This window comes from Selaginella moellendorffii, unplaced genomic scaffold (genome assembly GCF_000143415.4).
Source record: "Selaginella moellendorffii unplaced genomic scaffold, v1.0 SELMOscaffold_10, whole genome shotgun sequence".
Taxonomy (NCBI): Eukaryota; Viridiplantae; Streptophyta; class Lycopodiopsida; order Selaginellales; family Selaginellaceae; genus Selaginella; species Selaginella moellendorffii.
The window spans coordinates 2,895,601-2,918,974 of NW_003314271.1; the positions used below are offsets into that span (position 1 = coordinate 2,895,601).

Consider the following 23,374-nt stretch of genomic DNA (forward strand, 5'->3'; position numbering starts at 1 on the left):
GCCAGACGCTGCCCGAGCTCCTCTCCTACAAGGACGCCTACTTCCATAGCCCCGGCTCCAAGGTCCAGATCTTCCTGGCGCTCAAGTGCTACTTGAAGACGCGCATGAGGCAGATGGTGGCGGTGTTGTTCGAGCGAGACGACGCGGGTGATGGTATCACGGCGAGAGCCATCTCGTTTGGGGAGGAGGCGCTTCATCCCGTGACTGTCGCGTGGCTGGTTGAAGAGCAGGGGATTTTGCTCAGCGGGGTTGGGCATGGCGGTGTCGACTGTGATCGACCGGGCATTCCGGGCTACCAGATCGAGCTTGACACCGCCAAGGTTCTTGGGGGTGCCGGAGATATGGAGGCCATTCTCAGCCACTGTGGAGATCACTTCACGGTTGATCTCTACTGGATCAAGATTGAGTTCCTTCGGTACCAGGAGGTCTACTCTAGATTGCCTCCAAATGTGGTCTGAGTCGTCCTCGTCTTTTAGTTTCTTGGTTTTATTTAGTTCGTCCGTAGAAGAGTCACTTACGTTTCTAATTTTGTTTCTGTACTGTGATATCTAATTCACCTGGTTTTTGGGTTTCTGCCACCTAGTCGAAGAGGAGTTCCACCAGACTTGCGACCAGCTGGAGATCTTTGGAGGCAATCGCTTCGGTCACAGATCATCCGGCTTGCAGGACTCCTCGTGCTGGAAGAACTTCCTTGCATTGGATTCATTCCGTCCCTGCAAGGAACTAGTTCCGTGGCGACCTCCCATAAAATCACGCCGCTGTAGACGTCGGCTCTAGAAACAGCAACAATCAGCAGAGCTATGAGCAAGCAAAAAAGGCAAAAGAATTCAATCAAACCTCAAGCTCGTTTCTGCACCATCCACTGTGCCCAGAGAAAAACTTTTAGAGAACGAACAAGCCAAAGGTCGAATGAGAGTTACTGCAGGAGATTGATACCGCCTATAGTGCGCTTCCTTTATGCGAAGGGCCACCACCTTCAATAAATAAAAAGGATGTGCGTTAGGAAGAAGAAAAAGAAATCTAGAGGTTGATCTCACCACGTTAGCAATCGAGGGACTGAGCAAGCGGACTCAGCCTTGCAACGAACACGAGCACGCATCACCAGCCTCAGACGACTGCTCTCATCCCGGCTGCCCCAAATCTGTAGAGATCGACAGAAACTTCCCTCTGGAGAAGCGACCTTGGAGTACGATTGAGGCTCTTTGCCTGGTCGGATGTTGTCCGAGACTTGCTGGGGCCGAATCACGACGAGTCACTAAGAAATTCTGAGCCAGCGGACTCGGCCGAGACCCTTCCGTTTATATCCACCGTCACCGAAAGAAGTGATTTCTCGCAGGACTGCTGCTTGCTTCACCACCCGGCTCGTTTTTTATGACCTCAAACATCTGTGTAACCATCTGCCTCGAGCGTACAAGAGCGATCCATTTCCCGGGTGATACACGTTCCAACCTGGTACTTTGACGGCGAGTTTCTTCCCTCACCTGGATTCTCGGCGCCTCGCGGAGGAATCAATCCGATCCGCCTCCAAAATCCAAAAACCCTAGAAATATGTTGGCTTTACCAGAGGTAGCGATGAAATCCTCGCTGTAAGGCGAACAGGTCGATAAGATAAAATGTTGGAAAGAACGGAGGCTGAAAGCCGACGATGAGCGGTGTTGGAATGTTGAAGCTATACCGCATCATGCAGTACAAGGAGCATCTCCCACCTCCACCCCTGACCAAACATTTGCATCTGTCGGGTCGAATCCATGGGCTTCGAGAGCAGAATAAGTTCTTGCGCTTAACCTGTGCCCCCTGGGTCCAAACGAAAATCCGTAGTGCGGGTTAGGTATGCCAAGTTGATTTTCCGAGTAAACCATTCTGTCCGTGGACCGATCCCAGAACTTCAAACCTATGACGAAGTTTGGTGAGGTCTGAAGAATCGTTTCACAACGATTTAGTAGATTCGAGAAGGATTGGGTGTTACCCACTTCTATGACACCACTAGCCGCGTACCCCATCCAGCCCAAGTTATTTGCTCGATAAAACTGGACATCAGGCTGTCTTCTATTTGGCAATGACACTGCGCCTAGAGCTCCGGCAAAACCATCCGCGTAGAATACAAAGCTCCTGCATATCATGTATATCACACCTTCGTGGCTAATACTCGTGGGCATTTTTCTTGCTCGACTTGGTTTAGTAGCCGCTGGTGATCGATCCTCGTCCGCCTTTACCAGATCGGCACCATGCCTAGTGCTCGATGTCCCTGCCTGAAGAATGCGGAAACTCCTCAAACCGGTGCCTTCCTTAGACAGCTAGCGTCGGCCACCTCTCCGCCTCTACCGCATTGAGCGCCTTTCTCCATCGCCTACCGCAGCCAGCGCCGGCCGGGCGATACCTCCGCCTCTACCAAGCTACTCCGCTAGCGCTGGCCGGGCGATCGGTGTCCCGGCCTAAGCCTCTACCTGGACCAAGGCTCTACGCCTTTCTCCAGCGGGCGATCGAAGACTCCTGGCACCTCCGCCTCTGCCAAATCGGGGCCTTTCTCCAAGCGCCGGCCAGGAATGCTTCGGAAGCGCCCATCCGAGAGAGCGGCAGCAAGAAATTCCACAGCTAGCGCCGGCCGAGCGATAGGTGTCCCTGTGAGAGACTCCTCACACCTCCGCCTCCACCAAAGCCGCGACTTTCTCGATCGAATGCAGTGCCGCGAGCGAGCGCTGGCCGGGCGATGCATGCTGCTGCTTGGAGTGTGCTAAAGACTCACGCCTTCGCATGAAGAGGCACCAGAAGAGGTAAGAGAAGTAGAAGAGGAAGAAGAAGAAGAAGAGAAGCGGATGAAGAGCGCCAGCCGAGATGATCCATCAAAGCATTTCCCGAGAGACCGCGCAGCCCGCGCCAAGACCTTCTTCCCTCTTCCAAGCACAAGCTCCGGGGAAAGAATATACAAAACGATGCTTCTTTTAAACATACTAACGGGTTTGACTGTTGAACTGCGTGGACTCAGTAAACCGTGATTTACCTTGTCCAGGCTTCCATTCTCGCTATCTTGCGGGTGAGACGGAAATGGAGGGCTCGGAGGCTTCGAGGGAGAACACAGGCCATCTTGGGCTTGGGCGAAGCTAGAGTTGCGATTCAGTACAAGTCCCTCTTGCTCGAACTCTCTTCGAATTGGCCCCAAAAGCATCTTAGCTACGCAAGCTGCGGGGAGGAGAAGCGGTTGTCCATGCCGCTGCCTTTGCTCCCAGGAAAGCCATGGAAGTTATCGTTCGATCTGGAGGATCATGTTGCCAATCCAGCTCTAACTCGATCGCAAATGAAAGTGAGCCAAGAAACTTGAGACATGCAAGTAGACTACAAGCCAAGAACGTGGAGGGAATACCACGAATGAAATAGCTATAAGCGTTTTGAAACTGTGGATCTATCTATACAAGAATGGGTCTGCGGCTTGACCCTGAGATTGACGAGTACCACCACAACCATCTGTCGAGAGGATGGAATCTCCAAACGTTTTCTCGTGGAGCATTATGATCGTCGACAACGGCCTCGCCGAGCTCTACCACTGGATGGATCATCAAGGCGTCAGGCTCGACACCCCAGGAAGAGATCGTCCAGGCCGCTGTCGACGATCTCAGCAGCGTGATGATCTGTAAAATCTACCCTGATCACATGAACAAAGAATTATTGCTGTTGTCAAGCAAATCAGTTGTCCATCTTGTAGGTACACTGTGACGAGTAGAAAAGGTGCCAGTCATTCTCCTGGAAAAATGCCTGAAAATGATAAGCTTGAGCAAGTTACAAAAATTTCCAAACTCCGGCAAGCATAATCTTTAAGAAAGGATCTGAGAGGAATGAACTTCCACCGGTTTGCTCAATCTGATAGAAACAATAGAAACACCATGAGTTAGCAATGACCTGCAAACTGGAAATCTATGCTAGATTATTCACGCTGTGCCAATTACAAGTTAGCAGTCGTAGTTGTTATTGAGACTATTCCTGAGGATGGAGAGGTGGCCATCTCGGATCATCACTTCCTCCTCCAGTTCGTGGACCCTCCGCTTCAACACCTCCGCCTCGGCGCTCATCCGGAGCGCTTCGTGCCCCAGCTGCTCGGCCTCCCTCTTCATCCCCTCGCGCTGCCGGATCACCCGCGGCATCTCCTCCCTGTACCGATTCAACTCTTGCAGCGCGTGCTTGAGCTCCACCTCCAGCGATCCCACCTTTTGACCCCTCTCTTTCACCTGGAACAAAGGCGGGTTTGTAAGAATCGCATCCCACAACATGGATTGATTCGTTACCTGGAGCTCCAGCTCGGAGATCCTGTCCGTGGCACTCTCCAGCAGCCTTCGCAAGCGAGACGCTTCGCTCTGGGCGCTGCTTTGCGCGTGGAATTTCTCCTGGACGTACTTGAGCTTGTCCTTGACCTGTGCAAAGAAGTTAGAAAGGAAAGGAAAAACCTCCAAGAGCGCTGTTGCTTACCTGCTTAAGTTCCTCCTCCCTTGCTCGCTTTCGGGCGTCCTCGTCTTTCACTCTAGTTTGCAGCTCCGTCAGCTCCCTCTCCTTCCCACGGTAGAGCCTGAAAAGCTCCTCGTTTCTGCCAGTCAGCCGCTGGATCCGGCTGTTTTGCGTGTTCAAGGCGTGCGTCATGTCACTCAGGCTCTGCTGGAGGCCCTCGATGATCTGCTTCCCGTTTCCACCACCACCACCTTTGCTCGCGCTGTGACTGGCGATGGACTCGGAGCTCCGAGGTGGAGTCTGAGGAACTGGCGGGAGCAAGCGCTTTGAAAGCTCCTTCGTCTTGGAAGTGTTCCCCCGGATCGCCTTGGCCAGCCTCTCGGCCACAGCTCGAGCGCTGAGATACCTCACCTGAGCCTTGTCACTGGTGGTCGTAACCACGGTACCTCTGGACGACCAATCGCTGAAGGAGTGCGACCGAGGATTCGACATGATCGACGCGCCGTCGTTGGAGGAACGAGAAAGCGATCTCGAGAACTTCGGCCTGGGTAAGTCCACCGAGTGCGATACCAAGTCCACCGACTGCGATACATCCGACGACGTAGAGGACAAGTTCTCCAGCATAGCGATCGAAGGAGGCGATGTTGCCGGGCTCGGGGGCTCGCTCACGTACTTTGATCGCAGCTCTTGCCTGCTCTCCACGACCAGCTGATCCAGAGCCGCCTGTAAGCCACTCGTCCACTCGCACGGCTCGGGCGAAGGAGCCGCGTTGATAGATGGTCGTAGAATCTGCTTGTCCTGGCACTCCTCTGGCAGCCCAAGCCGGAACTGGGACATGGCTTCCTCGGAGCTGGGACCATCCCTCGTGAATGAAACGTTCTCATCGCCGCTGGGAGGAGTGTCACACCTCTCTGCCTCCTCCGATGGACCCGACGGGCACGACGGGCACCAATGCGTGCGCCGGTTTCGATCGCTGATTGACGACCGCCTCAGGCTTTCTTGGTTCTTGCTATCCGGGGCCGAGAGAGCGGCGGCGGCGGCGGCGTTGGCAGCCGAGGCGGCGGGAGACCTCTCCTTCCTCATTGGCTGCTTGACCCTGGCGAGATCATCCTTTCTGCCGGGGAGAATCCTATCATCCTTAGCCGAATTCCTTCCCGGGAAGATCCTCCGCATGATCGAAGAAAAGGAAAGGACCAGAAAAGGGAAGAAGATCGCTGCCGGGATGACCGAAATATAGAGAAAAGGGAGCCAAAAAGGGAAGAGAGCGCTACGGCGGCGGCGGCGAGAAGGAGAAGAGCGGCAGGCTGAAGAATCCAAGCGATCCAGCTCGCATATTTCGGGAAGAAATAGGGATTGTACCTCCGAGCACGCGCAGGTGGATCGATCGCGCGCTTCGTGGCCGCCAATGCTTGCGCCAAGACTAAAACCCTAGAGGGACCCCGCCCTTGTGAAGAAGCCAAGAATTAGGGCTGCCAGGGAAAAGCGAGGGGTCCACGACCATGGATGATCATGCATTGCCTTGATTTCACACCCTATTTGGGACAGTGGCCGAAATCCGCCAGCTGCCAGGGAGTGAGAACGCCATCGATTTTGGAAGAGAAAAGAAAATTTGGGCCATCGTGAATAGCCATTGCTCTCGCGTGCCGAGTGACCGTTGGCCCAATTTTAAATGTAAAAAGTTTATTCTCAGGCATATTCTACAGAGTATATTCGCCAAGCAGATTCTACAAAGAGTATATTCCTTTTTATGCGCACCGTGCCTTCAGTTCTAACTGGACTTCTTATCACAGCTATCGCCGACCCAGCCGCCGGTTTCTTCGCCAAGTTTGTTCTTCGTGATCTGCGAGGAACATCGAAGTATAGAGCGATGAGAGATAAAAAAACAAAAGAGAAAAAAAAAGAGAGAGAAGACTCTTTACCTTCATCAGGCTCTTCTGGTATCGATATCCCTGTTGGAACCAACGTAAGCGCCAGGAAAAACTAGAGACTTGCATGATCCATACCTTGTCCGTGCCATACAAGTAGTCGCAGTACGTGAAAACCGACGCAAAGTTACTCTGGCTCTTGCCTCCAACAAAATGGTGGTAGTCGTGATACTCAGCTCCGCCGTAGAAAGGAATGAACTTCGTGAAGCTCCACGGGAAATCGTACCTGTGTCAAAAACGATCGATCATCTTGAGACAAAAGGAACTTCTTTAGATCTTTCTCCATTACCCGCTGTGAGTTTCCATAGCCTCGATATGTCGCAACGCAATCCAGAGCCATAGAGTAACCATATGACCAGGAACTAGAGCCGGACCTACAAAAGATGGAATTCCCAAAACCAGTATCTCGGCCCAGTGAGCATACGGGGCCGCGAAGCTCATCGGCGCCGTGAACTCATGGTGCAAGTAGTGGATGTTCTTGTATCCCCAGCCGCAGTGGAGCCAGCGATGGATCCAGTAGTTCCCATAGTCCTCGATCAAAAAATACACCGCGAGCTGGCTGACAATCTCCCCGCAAGACGGCAGTGGAAGGCTCGTCCGGAATCCCAGCATCTGTGCTGTGCATCCACCACGAAAGAATTAAGAACCCGGAAGAACAAACCAGATGGAAGAACGAGAAAAAAACTTACCTTAACCATGGGATAAGAGAGGAGCTGGAGAGGCCCGACCACCGTGCAAAAGGACCAAATCACGCTCTTGTAGCAGCGAAGAGCGTCGCTGATCGTAGTGTGGACGCCCGGCTGGAGCTTGAATCGCTCGAAGGCTCTCACCTTGAGAACGTCGAGGATGACCGTGGGAAGTGGAAGAACAGTGAAGTTTACAAAGAGATAAACGATGTTGAGGCAGTAGAGGAAATAATCGCTGCGATTGGCCGTGTGCTGGAGCCACAGCGTCTCCAGGAACGTTAGCGGCCGCCCCAGCGCCGCCTGGGCCTCTACGGCGGTGGAATAGGGAAGCATTGTCGATCGCGCTCGATCGCTGCAAGAAAAGAATAGCAGGACCTCCAATCAGCTTGTGGTTGCGCGTGGCGCGATTCAATCACAGATTGAGCTTGCAGACCTGGAGATCCGATTGCGCAGCGATGATCTCACAATTCCGAGCCGCGACAAGCCATGGAGCCCTAAGTTCGTGGCAGAAATAATATCAAATAGGAGGAATCGACGGCTCGGAAACCCGTTATCCACGTGGCAAGCGATCGCTTAAATATCACGAACTTAGGGTTTATGTGAAAGAAATGGAGGCTCTTCCTCCAGCGAGAGCCTTGCCCGGCTTCTCTGGATTCATGCCGCGGCGCTGCGCCAGGTCGATTGCCGTGAGGTCCAGCTTTGTCGATGGTCTCCAGACGCTCGGATCGCTCAGGTGAGAGCTTTGCCCCTTGAGCTATCGCATTGGCTAGAGCTCCTGCCGATGAGATATTGTCATCAGGAGTGTAGAATCGAATGCAAGATCTGTGCTCCTCGCGCTGAGCGGCGGCGTGAATCGCCAGAGTCCGTCGCTCGAGTGATTTTGTGGAGCTAAAATCCATGCTTTTCTTCTTAGATTTCGTGGTTTCTATTGCTCATTGCATGCGGATTTTCCGAAGGACTGACTCGTGACTTTTTCTTTCAGTATGAGAAAGCCTTACGAAGTGAAGCTCAAAGTCCGGGACTATGAGCTAGATCAGTATGGAGTCGTCAATAACGCGATCTATGCGAGCTACTGCCAGCATGGTAAACGATTCTAAGTTTCTGTAGAGCGCTCCAAACAAGCTCGAGCTTCTTTTTTTTTTTTTTCTAGTACGGCACGAGCTCTTCGAGGAGATGGGAATCAACGCAGACTCCATCGCTAGAACTGGCGAGGCGCTTGCGCTGTCGGACCTCTCGATGAAATTCCTCTCTCCTTTACGAGTACGTGCAAACTTCTCTTGCAAACTGTGATTGCAAGAGTTTTGATTCGCTCGAGACAGCCAGAGCGGTGAGGACTTTGTGGTCACTGCCAGGATCAGCAGCTCGTCGGCCGCTAGGATCTTCTTCGAGCAAACCATCTACAAGCTTCCAAACCAAGAGGTGATTCTTGTCCTGTGAAGTCTCCAGGAACTAAAATCTTCTCCTTTCTTCCACAGGCAGTTTTGGAGGCCAAGGCTACCGCCGTTTGCCTGGATAGGAACTACAAGCCTGTGAGAGTCCCGGCAAACTTTAAATCGAAGCTCAACCTCTTTCTTCGATCTCAAGAAGAGGCCGATGAACAGGATTGAAAGATCGCATAGCACAATAAGACCAGAGATTTCTCGAGTAAGAAAAACGATGCATTTACCTGTCCTGTTGTAACAACATTGATAGTTACATATACAATCAAGCATCCTCTTGCAAGTGGTGATGCACATCGTTTTGGCTGTCGAGCGGCATGTACTGTGCCATGATAGCTCTAATCTCCGAATCCATGTAAGACTACAGGAAAAGTTTCCAGTAGAGAACGTTAAGTTTTGCTGGATCAAGCAATCACGAATTGATATTACCCGGAGCCTGTATTTGTAAACAACGTAGCCAGCGATAGCGGCAGCTGAGAGTCCACCAAGAACAGTGAAGATGACAACCCAGCCAACTTTCGCGGTGGAGCCTTTCTTGCCTGGAAAGCGAAAGAAACCAATAAAATCAAGCCTGTGGAAACGTCCCAAGGAACTTACTTATGCAAGTATCGTGTTCTCGCATGTAAAGAAGATCACCGCTGCAAGAGCAGTCATAGCTACCGTACGTGTTCTTGCAAGTACAATCCGGGCACTGGCAGGCGACGCGCTCACGACATTCATCGATGTCTGGGGAGAGAATCACGGGAAATTATATAAGAACGTTGAAAGCTTTTTGGTTTGTGCTCACCTTCGCAAGTGTTAAAACCGTCTCCCTTGAAACCGGCGGGGCACTGGCATCCTTTCAATTGTCTATCCTGCATGCGTAAACTTTGTTTGTAAAGAGTCCTGCTAGATAATTTTCTTACCGAGCATGCTGTATGAGTTACACCATTTCGAGTATGCTGCCAGCATCCTCCATTATTAAGTTTGCATCTCCCAGGTCCGAGAGCTAAACAACGCAGTACATTAGAACTATCACAGAGAAGATAGATTTCACAAGTACCTTCACAGTGACTGTATCCATCTCCGCTGTACTGCACGCCCTGCACAATGGGACACTCGCACACTCTTCCACGGAAAGTATCCTGCAAAGACGAAAAAGCTGACTGCAAACAAGAATAAAATCTGATAACTTACTTTACATGCGGTGACGTTCGCGCTCTTGTCCTGCCAGCATCCCCCATTGTTCGTAAGGCATTCGTTTGTTTGCATATCTGAAAAAACCTTCAACGGAAGAGTCCTTGAATGATCGGAATCTACCTTCACTCAAACAGACGGCTGGCTCTGTAGTTTCTTGGAAACCCGAACAAATAGCTTTCAGCACCGCGGCTTTATCCAGCTTGCCTGCACCAAAGATATATCAGTAAGACTCTCCAAGGACTCTAGTGATACCTCTATACTGCCTGTTATTCACGATTAGTGTTGGTAAAATGGTAACGTCACCACGGCTGCCATGTCCCACCTGTGCTTCGAATGTAAGAGAAAATTATGCCTATTAGACACCACAAACCTGAGCGTCTTGCTCGGATTTCAAAACAGCATTATCCTTGTCGTCGTTTGGATTCCCCATACAGTCGCGCACCTTGTGCACAGGAATATCTGGAAGAGGCCAACATTAGAAACAGTTTTCAGCTGAAATAAGTGAAGACAAGCAGGTTCTTACCCAAAGCCTTGAGAACGTCCTCCGCGCAAGCCTCATTGTACTTCATCTCCTTCATAGGACACCGGATCTGGAAATCAGTAACGTAGTCCCACCATACCCACGGTTTCCTCTCCTCGGTAGCAACCTTGAAAACGCAGAGCTGCCTGAGATTCTCTACCACTACATCTTTTCCATCGTAGCCACGGTTAAAGTCTTGTTCTGGATCCGGCGCGCAGTATCGTCCATGATTGATGCACTGGGACTTGCACTGTTTACTCAAGATGAACGCTTGAGGACAGTACCAGGTAATGTAGTGAGGAGTGAACAGTGTGTAGCCACCTCGCTCAAGAATCTGTGCTGCTCCCTTGTAGTTCTTCACGAATTCCTTCTGTGCATCACACTTCGGTCCGCACTCGTCGTTGCTATTGGTCCAGAACTCGTATTCCACCCTGTCGTCCGGATGTGGAAGCGACTCCCTCCAGTCAAGGTTGATGTTCACCATCTCGTTGTCCGAGAGAGCCCTCTTGAGCTTATCCGCGAAACTTTTCTCGATCAAAGCCGAAGGGATCGTGATGTTTTCCACGTACTCGGACGCCGCAGAGTCCTCCTCTGGAGAGTCCATGGTGATCAGAGGCTCGGATCTATCATCCGCAACCAGTACAGCAGCCGCTCCAGCGTTTTGTGCGTTCCAAACCTTCAAAGCGAAGTAACAATCTGGAGAGAACAAATTTAGTAGAATTGAGCAGCAAAATGGAAGAATCGTGGGCTCACCTCCTCGATCGACAAGCACCACGTTGGGAAGCCCACCGGATTTCCTCCTGAAAGTATCGGAATCACTGTACGGTTTGCATGCCATCCTCGAATCCTTCGGATAAGTCACAGTTCCAACCATAGTCCCACCATACTGTGGAACACCAAAATTCCCAATAGCGCTATCGTACGTGCCTTTGAGCGAATCTGGCGAGGTCACGCTGAGACTGTTCTTCTCCACCAGGAATTTTCCATGCACGTCTGGCGCTACTAGCAGCAGCAGTAGCAAAATTGAGAGAGTAGACCATGCATCCATCCTTGATTCGCAGTGGAGCGAAATTTGGGCGAAATCCGTGCGGACGAAACACGCTACCGGTCGATACACGGCAGCAACAGCATCAAGACGAGCGAATTACAGCCGCATTCCTGGACGCTCTCCTCGATCCTGGAAATCCAAATTTCAATCAAGAGAATGAAAAATCTAGCTCTGGCAGAAAGAGATTCCCGAAGGCGCCGCTCCCGCGGTGAGATCTTACCTTCCCAGAGATCCGCGGCTCCCCGCCGCTGCCACAGGCCTCGCCCCAAGCCCTAGAGGATGAGAACCCTAGCGATGGAACAGCAAGCTTCATTGCCGCATAGCTTCAAAGGCTTTCTTTCAAAATCGTCGGTCTTACATTTGGAGTAAATTAACACTTACTGTCCACGTCATTGTTGATCGGGCACCGTATATCCACGAGGAAAACGCACGGGCGCTATTCCGGATCAGAATGCTCTAGCAGATGAAGTGCCTCGTATGGCGCAAAGTCGTCGCTAGAATATCCATGAGATGGGAATTCGTCAATGATGCGACACGAGAGCTAGAATTTAATCTAAACTCTCTCTCTTAAAATCTTCCACGCGGCACCAGTTTATTCGTTGTGTTCCCGCGCAAAATTTTGCCCTACAATCCCGACGAAGAGCTTCTCTCCGCCAAGGCGAGGAGGCAAGCGATCGAGGCGCTGATCGTGCAGCCGATGAGGGGATTTCAGCGTCGATGCGGCATTGATCGCCACCGCGGGCTACAATGCGGAAGAGCTCAAGAAGCTGTGCAACGACTCGGCAGGTTTGCGCGCTATAGATAGGAACAATTTGGAAGCGCATGGGGGAAGCCTCCGCCAAGATCCATGGGGCCGATCTGGAAGATTTCATGGTAAATCTGGCAGATTTTGATCGAGACGAGGCAAAATCTCTGTTTTGTCCAGGAGGCGCGCTTCAAAGGGTGCCTTCTGAGAAGAAATACCGAGAATCGGCTGGGATTCGATCTACGGGCCTACAAATCTTCGCAATGAGATTGTATCCTTTTTCTACACAGGAAACTTTCCAGGTGGCTTATATCTATGTCTCGACTCTTGAGGTTAATTGTTTATTGCTTCCATCTTTCAGTACCTAGGTAGTGGACGAACAAAATTTCGTGACTTGGCAATAGGCACGCAAATTTGTCATAGAGCCGTCACGCATTGGAACACCTTCGATTGTTATCGACGCTTGCAACTCTGGCTAAACGCTTCCCCAATTTCTCGCGCGCCGTCTCGAAGTGACGCTGGCAGATTTCAGCAGTGCTCAACCTGAAAGAAACACACAGGAGTTTTCCCATCAACTTCCAAGAAGCAAAACCAGGGAACTCACGAGCTCGGAGAGATGACTCCCGCTCAAGCCTTTGAGCTGAGCTGATTTTGCGAGCTTGGCCAGATCAACTCCGGCTGCCAAAAGCCTCTTAAGCGTGAGAAGGCTTTCCTTCGTCCAGGACGGCTTGGCCACCATGTCCGAATACCTCTTCCCGATGAAGAGGCTCGCGTGTCCACAGTGAAAGCTCCACTGCCTCAATCCTTGACAAGCACATAGAGCAAAAAAGGTTAGATACAAACTCTAATTGGTATAGAGTAGAGAAGTCCTGTTCGACAATCACATCATTCAACTCTTGCAAACCGTCCATCTCCACCAAAAATCGGTTCACAACACGATCAGTTCCTCGTTTTGAACATAAAGAATCCTCCTGGATAAACGTTTGCTTGAGCGTCGGAACAAACGAAACTGGAGGCTTACCTCATCAAGGCAGATAACACAAAGGCCTAAAGAGTGTTCTTCGCTGTCTTGTACTTGCCTAATAGCTCAGGCCCTTGAAATCTCGAGCTAGCACGGCATCTTTACCTTGGCACACCACTGCCTTTGCAATCAGTGTCTTGCCACAGCCAGGAGGCATAGGTCGCACCCACCATTAAATTGCTAGTAAATTTAATTGGTAATATGCTAATTATAATAATATGAACTTCACTCCACCAATGGTTTAGACCCATATTTATATATAGCAATGGATGGACCCAAATTGATTGAAGATAGTCTCTGAAAAGTACTTAGTATTAGGAATTGTGATTTGTTCTTATCTCTTGATTTAAACCTATATTATCTTTTTACCAGATTGAAGATTTATAATTATTTACCTATTTTTCCTTTGATCTTCATTGCATTTCAATTAAAGAGTATATGATTGGAAGTTGTAGTTAATACATCATTGTTGTCATTTGTCAATTGTTTTAATCACACCCGCAAAATAAAAAACACTAAAAATAAGAAAAGATATATAATCAATGCTAAAGATAGCAAAACATCAAAAATTAAAATGAATCATGCCACACAACACTAAAAGCTTGATTTGAAGAGAATTCATTGAATAGGAAGACAATGTTTACAAGCTTGAGTGATAAAGAATTTAATTATTTTGATGATAATTTTGGAGATAAGTTAAAAATTTCAAGGTAAATGTCAATCCTTTAATTTACCATATAATTCTTTTACTTTGTCTTTTGCTCTTTCTTATCCTTTTTTTTTATCTCCCAACCTTTCCTGCAAATTTATAATATTTCTTTTTCATTTGCAGCATTTTCTTCTTCTATTATGTTAATCAATTTTGTCTTTTGTGATTCCTATTCTTAATTTAATGTTGAATTGTGTACTTTATAAATAATAAAAAATAAAAATTTAAAAAATCAATTGAGATTCAAATATAAAGGAAAAGAATTCATAAACAAAAATGCACCCCCTTTCCTTAAGGGTCTTTAGATTTTAAACTCTACAAAAGGTCATTCAATTCAATATTACTTAAACTTTTAACCTTAGATATCTAAAAGATTACATTTTCCTCATATTAATTTAAATGTAAGGTGTGTTTAAATTGAGAGTCTTGCTTTTATTTTGTTGGTGAAGTTTTTGAATTTTTTTTTCTTAAATGTTGAATTATGTGTTGAACAAGCTGAATAATGTAAATAATTTTACTTATCTTGTATTGCCCAAAATACTTTATAAGAAGATATTCTCCATTATTTAGCATTTTTTTAGATATAGTCTTTTATAATAAGAATCCTCCTTCTTATTTCCCTATTTATGCTTGACAATGCTAATTTTCTTATTTTTTCCTCAAATCTTTTCTTATTTTCTTCAGACAATAGCGTTACTTATCATTCTCACTGTTTCATCTTTTAAAAGGGAAGGCATGTAATATTCACACACACACACACACACATATATATATATATATATACATATATATATATATGTATATATGTATATATATATGTATATATGTATATATGTATATATATATATATATATATATATGTATATATGTATATATATATATGTATATATGTATATATATGTATATATATATATATGTATATATATATGTATATATGTATATATATATGTATATATATATATGTATGTATGTGTATGTATATGTATATCTGTGTGTGTAACTCTTCTATTTAAAATCTTCCACGCGGCATCGTTCTATTCGTTGTTGCGAGGCATTCCCGCTCAAAATTTTGCCCTTGTTTTCGACATGGACGCTCTCGATGAAGAGCTTCTCTCCGCCAAGGCGAGGGGGCAAGTGATCGAGGCGCTGATCGTGCAGCCGATGAGGATTTCGCCGGATTTCAGCGTCGATGCGGCAGTGATCGCCACCGCGGGCTACAATGCGGAAGAGCTCAAGAAGCTGTGCAAGGAGGCAGGTTTGCGTGCTGTAGCTAGGAACGTTGGAGCGCATATGGAAGCGCATGGGGGCAGCCTCCGCCAGAGGTTCCATGAGGCCGATCTGCAACTCATGTTCGTGAGGACCGAAGATTTCATGGTAAGTCGGCTGATTTTGATTGAGATGAGCAATCTTTACTCGAAATCTTTCGATCTTTGGGCAAAATCACGAAGTTTTTCTCTGTTTTCTACAGGAGGCGCTTCCAAGGGTGCCTCGTTCGTCCAGAGAGGTTGGATTCGAAGGAATACCGACAATCGGCTGGGATTTGGTCTACGCGCCTACAAATCTTCGCAGCGAGATCACATCCTTTCTCACTGGAACTTTCGAGGTGACTTATCTGTGTCTCGACTCTTGAGGTTAATGGTTTGTTGCAGTCGGGCTATTTGCTTCTTTGTGGTCCATCTGGCTGCGGGAAAAGAACGGTGACCAAAGCTGCTTGCCATGAAGCTCGCCTCAACTTCATCTATGTGGAGGTTCTTTTCAGTTCTTTCCGTCCTTGTTTTCTTCGCTCTTGTTTTCCAGGGACGACGACTCATGATGCGAGGACCGGACTCGATCAAAAAGCTGTTTAGCCTGGCAAAGGCAGCAGAACCGACACTCGTGTATTTCGATGAGACCGAAGAGCTGATCGCAGAGAAGGACTGGGACAAGTTGGTTGAAGTGGTGAAAACGCTCTCGGCGAGTGATCACGTCCGTGTCATAATGGCTGCGAAAAAGTGAGCTCTAGCTCTCAGACAATGCTTGTTCTAGCTTCTAACACTCTAAACTTACTTGGCTTCGACTAAACTAGGCAGGCCGAGGAGCTCCAGGACGCCACGAAAACGCTGGAGTTCCAGCTGCCTGAAGAGACTGGCAGGGAAGTCATGCTGCGGACTCTCTTGACCAACAAATCTGTTGCCGACGACGTGGACTTCCAGCGAATTGCAGAGCTGACCGAGAAGTTGACATATGCGGACTTGAGGAGGCTGGTACGTTAACTGTGCTCGTCCTCTGATTTATGAAAGCTTTTACGAAACCTTTCGTTGTGCAGACCAGCGACGCCTCGGAAATATGCCTAAGGGAATTTCAAGCTCAGAAACAACTCGGGACAGGAGGCCCAGGGCGTCCCATGCTCCAGCACAAGCACTTCATGCAGGCCCTTCTTCGAGACCTGCCAGTAGATTGGTTTCTCATCCAGTGAAGATGGTAAGCTGTGACGAATTGCGAGCGACACAAACTGATGCCTTGGCTGGTTATGCAGGACCGATTGGTAGTTTAGCAGCGATCGGCTCGCTCAAAAGAAATGTAAATTCAACGAGACAATGCACGGCCAGCGTTACAAAAATCTTTTCAGTACCTAGTGGCCGAAAAAAAATTTGAGACTCGCTATTGGTCATGGTGCCGTCACGACTGTAGAACCGTGGGAACACCTTCGATTATTATCGACGCTTGGAACTCTGGCTAAACGCTTCCCCAATTTCTCGCGCGCCGTCTCAAAGTGATGCTGGCAGATTTCAGCCGTGCCTTCGTCCACGGCCGCAATGCAAGCTTGCTCAACCTGAAAGAAACAGACAAGAGGTTTCCCATCAACTTGAAATCCAAGAAGCAAAACCAGGGAACTCACGAGCTCGGAGAGATGACTCCCGCTCAAGCCTTCGAGCTGAGCTGATGTTGCGAGCTTGGCCAGATCAACTTCAGCTGCCAAAGGCCTCTTGTGCGTGAGAGCTTTCAGGATGGACACGCGAGCCTCTTCATCGGGAAGAGGAATTCGGACGTGGTGGCCAAGGCGTCCCGGACGAAGGAAAGCCTCGTCCACTGCCTCAATCCTTGAAAAGCATATAAAGCAAAAAAGGTTAGATACAAACTCTAATTGGTATAGAGTAGAGAAGCTGCTTGTCACCTGTTCGTAGTAGCAATGACAATCACACCATTCAACTCTTGCAAACCATCCATCTCCACCAAAAATTGGTTCACAACACGATCCACAGCGGTGTTTCCATCAGTCCCTCGTTTTGGACACAAAGAATCCACCTGGACAAACGTTTGCTTGAACGTTGGAACAAACGAAACTGGAAACCTACCTCATCAAGGCAGATAACACACGGACTGCACTCTCGAGCGCGCCTAAAGAGTATACGGACTTGTTCTTCGCTATCTCCAAGATACTTGCGTAATAGCTCAGGCCCCTGAAACAGACAATGTTAACTCTCGAGCTAGCACGGCATCTTTACCTTGACACTTATGAAGTTTGCTTCGGCATAGCTTGCCGCTGCCTTTGCAATCAGTGTTTTGCCACAGCCAGGAGGCCCGTGCAGTAAGAATCCAGCCGAGGTGCGCACTCCGAGTTTCTTCAAGGACGAAAGAAAATCGTTTACTTCCGAAAAACAACTGGACCTTGATACGTACCTTACACATTTCCGAAGGCGTGATACATCTCGAAATGCAGCTCTTGAGCTCTTCAACAACCTTGTTGAGACCTCCAACGTCTTCCCAGCTGATGTTAGGACGAGATGAAAAGCCTTCTCGTGTCATAGAACCTTGAACTTGAGATGCAGCAGCCTGTTGGAGACAAAAGCTATCAAAAGCTGGGGGAAAAGAACGTAAACCGGAACTTCTCACCTCATAATCCTCCATCACAGTGGCCGGCTCCTCTTTCACCGTGTTGACAAACTTCCACCACGGCTCCTTCTCGTCCGCACTACGAAGGCTTGCATTCCTGCGCTGCTCCGCTATGAATGATGCCTGTTGTGTCAGCTCGAAAAGATCCGCTGCAACAAAGCCTCTGGTTCTTTTTGCAACTCCAGTGAAGTCCCGGGAGCCTTCTATAAGTGTGTCGCGAGTCAGCACCGAAAGTATCTGTTTCCTGGCCTGCTCGTCGGGTGCATTGAGAGCGATCTCTATGGTGAGCCTGCCAGAGCGTCTGAGAGCTGGATCAATATCTTCCAGCCGGTTTGTCGTCCCTACTATGATAACATGTCCAGCACACTGCCTGCTCGCGTCCCACAAATGGTTCAGCCCGTCTATGCAAGTCATCAACTGCGTCAAGCTACGGCTATCCACATCCTTCCTCGCAGCATCTCGTTTCATAGCAACCGCATCGATCTCGTCCAGAAGCAACACGCATCTCGCAAGAGTAGCCACATCTGCGAAGATGGACCTGATAGCTGCGGAAAAAAAAAACCAAAGAAACGCTTAAGACAGTGAGCATAACTTGAAAACAACTTACCTGCACCGGAAGAAAGCTCGGCTGGTGCTACTTTGCGAATCGGAACCTCTGCCTCGTTTGCGATCGCGTAAGCCAGTAAAGTTTTCCCACATCCCGGCGGACCGTGCAAGAGAATTCCGCTCACACTTTTCTGTCGAGGAAAAGAATGCGGATTGTGAAGACGATAGATGCAGCGGTAAATCGGCTCCAGCACCCTCTCCTCGAGTCCCCCAAAATTCTCAAACTTCACATTCTCGGGAGTCACTGCTGCTGCTGCTGCTGCCACACTACCACCTTTGTCGATAGCTTCTTCTTCCCCTTTCTTTTCCAAGCCACGCTCATTCCTATTCTCTAGCTCCTTCTCATTATTCCCCTTGTAAGAAGCACGCAATCCCCGATTGAGAAGATCACTGCCGTGGCCGACAAGCTCAGCCCTCTTCCTCTTCCTAGCTTGCTGCGAGGCGGCGCCGGCGAGAATGTGATTGACATGGCGGATGACGAAGACGCAGAAGGGATCATACCTCTTGCGGCGGTACTCGGCATGATCCACGCGGAGGCGCTCCACCAGCGCTGCGATGCGCGAGTCGGAGAGGCCGAGATGGAGATCGCCGTTGCTGGCGTACTCCCGGATGCGCAGGAGCAATCCCCTATCGATGCTCATCGCATAAACCCTAAACCTAGGCCCGCCAAGATGAAAATTTGAGCGTTACTCATCGACAAAGTAAACATACGAAGATTTCGCCGCGCGCGACGAGAATTTCGCTGGATCTTCCAACTTGCATGGAAGATCTCGCGGTTTCTCTGTCGCTTGGTTCGTTTGCCGAGCATTTGACTCGATCTTTTCGCGCTGCTGCTGCCTTGATGGCGTGCAATCCAGAGGACCGGAGAGATTAACGATCTCTGGCGGGATTTGCCACACTGCTCGAGCGATCTCCTCGGCGAGATCCGCCATCACCGTCTCTGCAATGCCATACTCGTAGCGATCATCGTTGACAACCCCGTTTGCGTTTGTATAGATCGTTGCAGCCAGGAAGAAGCTCCTCCCGGTTTCTACGTCGACGACATAGCTGCGAGAGAAGGATTGCACGAACTAGGAAAACCATCGCAAGAGCTGCTTACGCGTTCTCGGTTGTGAAGCCAAATGCCTGGCCAACTTTGTTGTATATGCGCAGAGCTCCTTTGTTGCGCACCCGGCATAGCCCCGGCAAGAACAGCTGCAAGGAAATCTTTTACGATGAGACGATCAAACTAGATAAGATGGTTCTTCACCTTGCAAAAATCGTCCGGGTAGTGATAGTACTGAGGATTGGAGGACTCGGCTGGACACTGAGACATTGCTTCCATTAGCAGCTTTAATGTTTCCTCGTCCAGATCGAGAGGAGAATTATCTAACTTCATCCATACAGCAGCCAAAGCGTGAGCGATATATAAACTGATTTTACAAACGCAAACTTACGTCGATGTCCGGTCGGGTGACTTTGATCAAGAGGTTTTGGAGATCGAGAAGGCTGATGCAGTTCTTCTCGGAGAAATCCATGGGCTCGTTCACCTGGCAAGTCATTTCTTAGAAGAGTTTTCCGATCGGAAAGAAGAGAATGGATGAATAGTTACCAAGCTTCCATCTGCGATGTAAGCGTTCCCTACTTGCAGTCCCTGCGAGGGAGTGTTTCCTGGCAGAGTTAGACCACTCCGTTTCGGAGGAACAGCAGCGCGCTCTTCGAATCCAACCGGTCTGCAAGTAATGTTCATGCCACTGGACGACGAGAACTTTCCTGCGAGGTGATGGCGAAGCCTTGCGCTGGGAAGATTTGCGTGCCACCTGCAGTGTATCCGAAAGTTGATTGTGTGTGTTTTTTTTTCTTTTGTCATGCTGCTGCTTGAAAACGCTCACATTGTCTCGTTCAGCCAGCGGTGGCCAACAAAATCATACAGCCGATTGAAAGCTCGATTGTCCGAGACCTGTCAACAACACATTTATATGAGAAGGATGTAGAAAAATCCAAAGAAACGAATACCAGGAAAAGCTTTCGAAGTTCATGAGCAACAGTGATCCTTTGGCCATCCAGATTGCTCGCATCATAATGCTCCAAAAGTCCTCCTTCATTTAAAGGATAAAACTGGAGAGCACTAGAACAGGAAATCCCAGGTCCTGTGGAAACTCAACAAAAAAAGTTTCAACCGCTAACAAGAAAGAGTATGGCGAACCCATAGTCTCCCTGACGCGTCCGAGTTTTAGCAATGCTGCTATCACTCCACAGAATTTTATAGCACTGCAAAACATCCAGTTAAACAAGATCTCACAATAAGAAAACAAGAACTTATACCTGGCTGGATAGAAATACTCGGATCCAGCACGGAATCCATGGCGAACAAGGCAGGGAGTGCCGATCTCGTCCTCGGCAACCTCGGAAAATTGTACCTGGAATCGGAAATCAGCCGCATTGTCCACAATCGACCCGAATTTCTCTGGGCGCGCTCTGAGTAGGCTCTCAATCATTTAAACCCTAAATATCGTAATAAACTTACTGAGTCTCGGCCAGGGCGGGCAAAGGCTGCGTGCGTGTGTTCTCACCGTTCACTCAGCCACTAAAGGAAAAAAGATTTGCGCCGTTGCCGGGGATCGAACCCGGGTCGTCCGCGTGACAGGCGGAAATACTCACCACTATACTACAACGACATCACATTATAAATTTAATTATTACCTAGTTTAATGATTTTTGGAGCTTAATTTAGATTAACACATAACCATTAAAATCAGCAGAAAAATCAAGAATATGCTCCTACCAATCATGAGTTTGGCGGGCTTGAAATGACTTTAAATCTAGTCACAGGAACCACCACACTATCAACTACCAGTTCCATACAACAAAAATATAAAAGAAAATCTCTAGCATGGTGCTCGACATCGATGACCCTCAACAACAAACGTTCATTGAATTGGACGATGGAAACAAACGTGATTAAATCACTCTATATTCATCTATCGTGCCATGCCTGTTATAGTGCCACGTAGGCTGCTATAACAAATACGAGAGCGCGATCCATTGCTTTCTTCGGTAGGGTTCTTCGCTTCCTCCGTCAGAAACTCCATCTGGTCTTGCGGTTGTCTAGCGATTCCTGCAGAAATCTCATCGTTCTTGACAGAAATTTTTGCTGGATTTGTTTCCCCATGGCGACACTCAAGAGAGGCGTCTCGTTTCGGAGGCAGGGATCTTCGGGATTGAGCTGGGCGGAGAACTGGACGTTTACAGAGGAGGGGATGTTCCACAATCAATCCAAAGCTGCAATTGCGAGGGGCGATCAGATGATCACAAATCGTGAGCATCCTGCCACGCTTGGTCGCAGCGCTAGCACTGGCCACGGGGGAGGATCGATGAAGCATCTCCAATTTCGCAGCGCGGACGCGATGGTGGATTGCGATGGCGCTGGAGGCCAGAAATCGCGATCCCGGAGCATTCTTGGCTGGCTCAAGGGAAGAATTTATTCGAGAAAGGCATCTAAATCGTAGAACACATTGAGGGAACGTTAGAATCAAAAAGATGAAAAAATTTAGCAGATCGGAGAAATACAAAGCAGAAAAAATGAAAATCGTGGATGGCAGGATTCGAACCTGCGCGGGCAAAGCCCACATGATTTCGAGTCATGCCCGATAACCACTCCGGCACATCCACAACTTGCAGTCAACTTCATGCACAAACACATTTTACTCCCACTAGGTTAACTTTACGAACATATCGAATATACTTTCATTGACCGTCAATACATGGTTTTGGTATAAAAGAAGACAAGATCATTGTTTCATTGTACTCATGGTTTTCCGGTCTCTCTCCCTAGCTTGATCTTAGTTCGATCTCATCAATATCTACATTGTATTAGGATTCTCGTGGCTATTTTGCTTTGGGTCTTCCATGGCGACGCTCAAGCGAGGGGTGTCTTTCCGGAGGCAAGGATCGTCGGGGTTGAGCTGGGCCGAGAACTGGGCATTCACGGAGGAAGGGATGTTCCAGACGTCTCGGGGGCTGGGATCCGGGGCACAAGGCGGCGAGATCATCTATCACGAGACCTCGTCTCATCCCTCCACTCTCAACCACAGCTCGTCCGGCACTGGAGGAGGATCTCATGGGGCCGGAGGAGCATCGGCGGCGTTGGGATCGCCAGGGGACTTCGATGGTGGCGCCACCGATCTCCACCAGAGATCTCATCACGGTGTTCTTGGCTGGATCAAGGGGAGGATGAGAAAGGCCTCTAGAACTTAGATCAGAGATCTTTTCGCTTGTGGAGCTCTTGGAGTGATCTTCACAAGTACCATGTTGCTATCAGAGAGTAAAATCAAATCCATGTAAATACAAATGTGTGTTCGTGGATGGTTGGAAGATTCTCCAGCATTTGGTCGACAAAAGCCTGGCATGCCAAACAAAAGCCTCACATGCCAGGAAAAACAAGGTCAACAAAACAGCTTCCGTGAATGGCAGGATTCGAACCTGCGCGAGCAAAGCTCGCATGATTGCCCGATAACCACTCCGGCCTTGCAAGATTTGACGTGGCAACAGACATTGTGATAGGTGACGTGGCCGTAGTTTGGCGGGCTTGAGGGAACGATCTGGTCAAACGCTTGATCAAGCGGTAGATCCTCCGATAGAAACTCAATCGTTTCTCGCGGGGTTAGAATCTCGTCGCTGTTGACACAATTTCTTGTTGGAATTCGGCGACGCTCAAGAGAGGGGCCCGTGTCGAAGGCAGGGATGTTCGGATCTTCCGCCAAAGATCTGGACGTTTACAGAGAAAGGGATGTTCCACAAAAAATCCAGGATCAATCAAGCCGCGGGGGCGACTCTCGGATATCACGAATGGTGGGGATCCAGCCATGCTTTGGCCATGGAGCACGCAGGATGCATTGCGAGTTGCTGGAGGCTAGAAGTCGCGTGTTCTTGGCTGGTTCAAAGGAAGAATCTCTTCGAGAAAAGCGTCTAAACATTAGAATCTGAAAAGGAAGACATCAAAATCGTAGACCACTCTCAAGGCAGGAAGAAATGCCGAGGACTTCGCGACGGTGGTGCAGGCAAGACGATCGCGAAGATTTCCCGCTTCTCTTCATGAATCGCCCACGTAAACACTTACGATCTTTGCTTTGATTAGACTCCACGCTGTAGAACGCGAAAGAAACCAGGAAGAACGAAACCAAACTTGCAGGCCATTGCCACTAGCAAGGGAC

General features: G+C 48.8%; 7 protein-coding genes, 1 long non-coding RNA gene and 2 other non-coding genes across 10 annotated transcripts; 2 read left to right on the plus strand and 8 right to left on the minus strand.

Moving 5' to 3' along the window:
• Positions 1–467: 467 nt before the first annotated feature.
• On the minus strand, positions 468–1,320 carry LOC112345751. Its single transcript, XR_002992138.1, has 3 exons — positions 1,038–1,320; positions 838–974; positions 468–773 (listed from the first exon to the last, which is right to left on the minus strand). It is a non-coding gene; the product is annotated as an uncharacterized LOC112345751 (long non-coding RNA).
• Positions 1,321–3,880: 2,560 nt separating this feature from the next.
• LOC9650557 lies at positions 3,881–5,988 on the minus strand. Its single transcript, XM_002968570.2, has 3 exons — positions 4,456–5,988; positions 4,275–4,400; positions 3,881–4,217 (listed from the first exon to the last, which is right to left on the minus strand). The coding sequence occupies exons 1-3, from the start codon at positions 5,602–5,604 to the stop codon at positions 3,942–3,944; spliced, it is 1,551 nt and encodes a 516-aa protein (XP_002968616.2). The 5' UTR covers positions 5,605–5,988; the 3' UTR covers positions 3,881–3,941.
• A 106-nt stretch (positions 5,989–6,094) lies between these two features.
• LOC9650558 (methylsterol monooxygenase 1-2) lies at positions 6,095–7,559 on the minus strand. Its single transcript, XM_002968571.2, has 6 exons — positions 7,476–7,559; positions 7,046–7,394; positions 6,646–6,968; positions 6,435–6,582; positions 6,351–6,380; positions 6,095–6,271 (listed from the first exon to the last, which is right to left on the minus strand). Exons 2-6 carry the CDS (start codon positions 7,373–7,375, stop codon positions 6,200–6,202), a joined length of 903 nt encoding a protein of 300 aa, XP_002968617.1. The 5' UTR covers positions 7,376–7,394; positions 7,476–7,559; the 3' UTR covers positions 6,095–6,199.
• Positions 7,560–7,641: 82 nt separating this feature from the next.
• LOC9650559 (acyl-acyl carrier protein thioesterase ATL3, chloroplastic) lies at positions 7,642–8,764 on the plus strand. Its single transcript, XM_002968282.2, has 5 exons — positions 7,642–7,775; positions 8,025–8,125; positions 8,193–8,302; positions 8,366–8,461; positions 8,518–8,764. The coding sequence occupies exons 1-5, from the start codon at positions 7,651–7,653 to the stop codon at positions 8,647–8,649; spliced, it is 564 nt and encodes a 187-aa protein (XP_002968328.2). The 5' UTR covers positions 7,642–7,650; the 3' UTR covers positions 8,650–8,764.
• On the minus strand, positions 8,679–11,588 carry LOC9631575 (vacuolar-sorting receptor 4). The gene is made up of 13 exons (XM_002968572.2): positions 11,449–11,588; positions 10,934–11,357; positions 10,184–10,876; positions 10,031–10,119; positions 9,913–9,982; positions 9,781–9,864; positions 9,658–9,734; positions 9,524–9,605; positions 9,387–9,469; positions 9,269–9,335; positions 9,079–9,207; positions 8,911–9,020; positions 8,679–8,842 (listed from the first exon to the last, which is right to left on the minus strand). Exons 2-13 carry the CDS (start codon positions 11,226–11,228, stop codon positions 8,747–8,749), a joined length of 1,875 nt encoding a protein of 624 aa, XP_002968618.1. The 5' UTR covers positions 11,229–11,357; positions 11,449–11,588; the 3' UTR covers positions 8,679–8,746.
• Positions 11,589–14,789: 3,201 nt separating this feature from the next.
• LOC9650560 (cell division control protein 48 homolog C) lies at positions 14,790–16,158 on the plus strand. Its single transcript, XM_024673042.1, has 5 exons — positions 14,790–15,077; positions 15,172–15,306; positions 15,501–15,694; positions 15,769–15,946; positions 16,009–16,158. The coding sequence occupies exons 1-5, from the start codon at positions 14,790–14,792 to the stop codon at positions 16,156–16,158; spliced, it is 945 nt and encodes a 314-aa protein (XP_024528810.1).
• A 66-nt stretch (positions 16,159–16,224) lies between these two features.
• LOC9631576 (cell division control protein 48 homolog C) lies at positions 16,225–18,855 on the minus strand. The gene is made up of 8 exons (XM_024673064.1): positions 18,184–18,855; positions 17,577–18,121; positions 17,364–17,516; positions 17,189–17,305; positions 17,039–17,143; positions 16,858–16,988; positions 16,582–16,783; positions 16,225–16,515 (listed from the first exon to the last, which is right to left on the minus strand). Exons 1-8 carry the CDS (start codon positions 18,821–18,823, stop codon positions 16,351–16,353), a joined length of 2,058 nt encoding a protein of 685 aa, XP_024528832.1. The 5' UTR covers positions 18,824–18,855; the 3' UTR covers positions 16,225–16,350.
• Positions 18,852–20,719, minus strand: LOC112345750. The gene is made up of 10 exons (XM_024673073.1): positions 20,689–20,719; positions 20,487–20,639; positions 20,368–20,432; positions 20,178–20,311; positions 20,054–20,121; positions 19,774–19,981; positions 19,619–19,711; positions 19,432–19,554; positions 19,282–19,376; positions 18,852–19,229 (listed from the first exon to the last, which is right to left on the minus strand). The coding sequence occupies exons 3-10, from the start codon at positions 20,369–20,371 to the stop codon at positions 18,869–18,871; spliced, it is 1,086 nt and encodes a 361-aa protein (XP_024528841.1). The 5' UTR covers positions 20,372–20,432; positions 20,487–20,639; positions 20,689–20,719; the 3' UTR covers positions 18,852–18,868.
• Positions 20,720–20,767: 48 nt separating this feature from the next.
• TRNAD-GUC lies at positions 20,768–20,839 on the minus strand. Its single transcript has one exon. It is a non-coding gene; the product is annotated as a tRNA-Asp (tRNA).
• A 912-nt stretch (positions 20,840–21,751) lies between these two features.
• On the minus strand, positions 21,752–21,833 carry TRNAS-CGA. The gene has a single exon. It is a non-coding gene; the product is annotated as a tRNA-Ser (tRNA).
• Between the last annotated feature and the right edge of the window lie 1,541 nt (positions 21,834–23,374).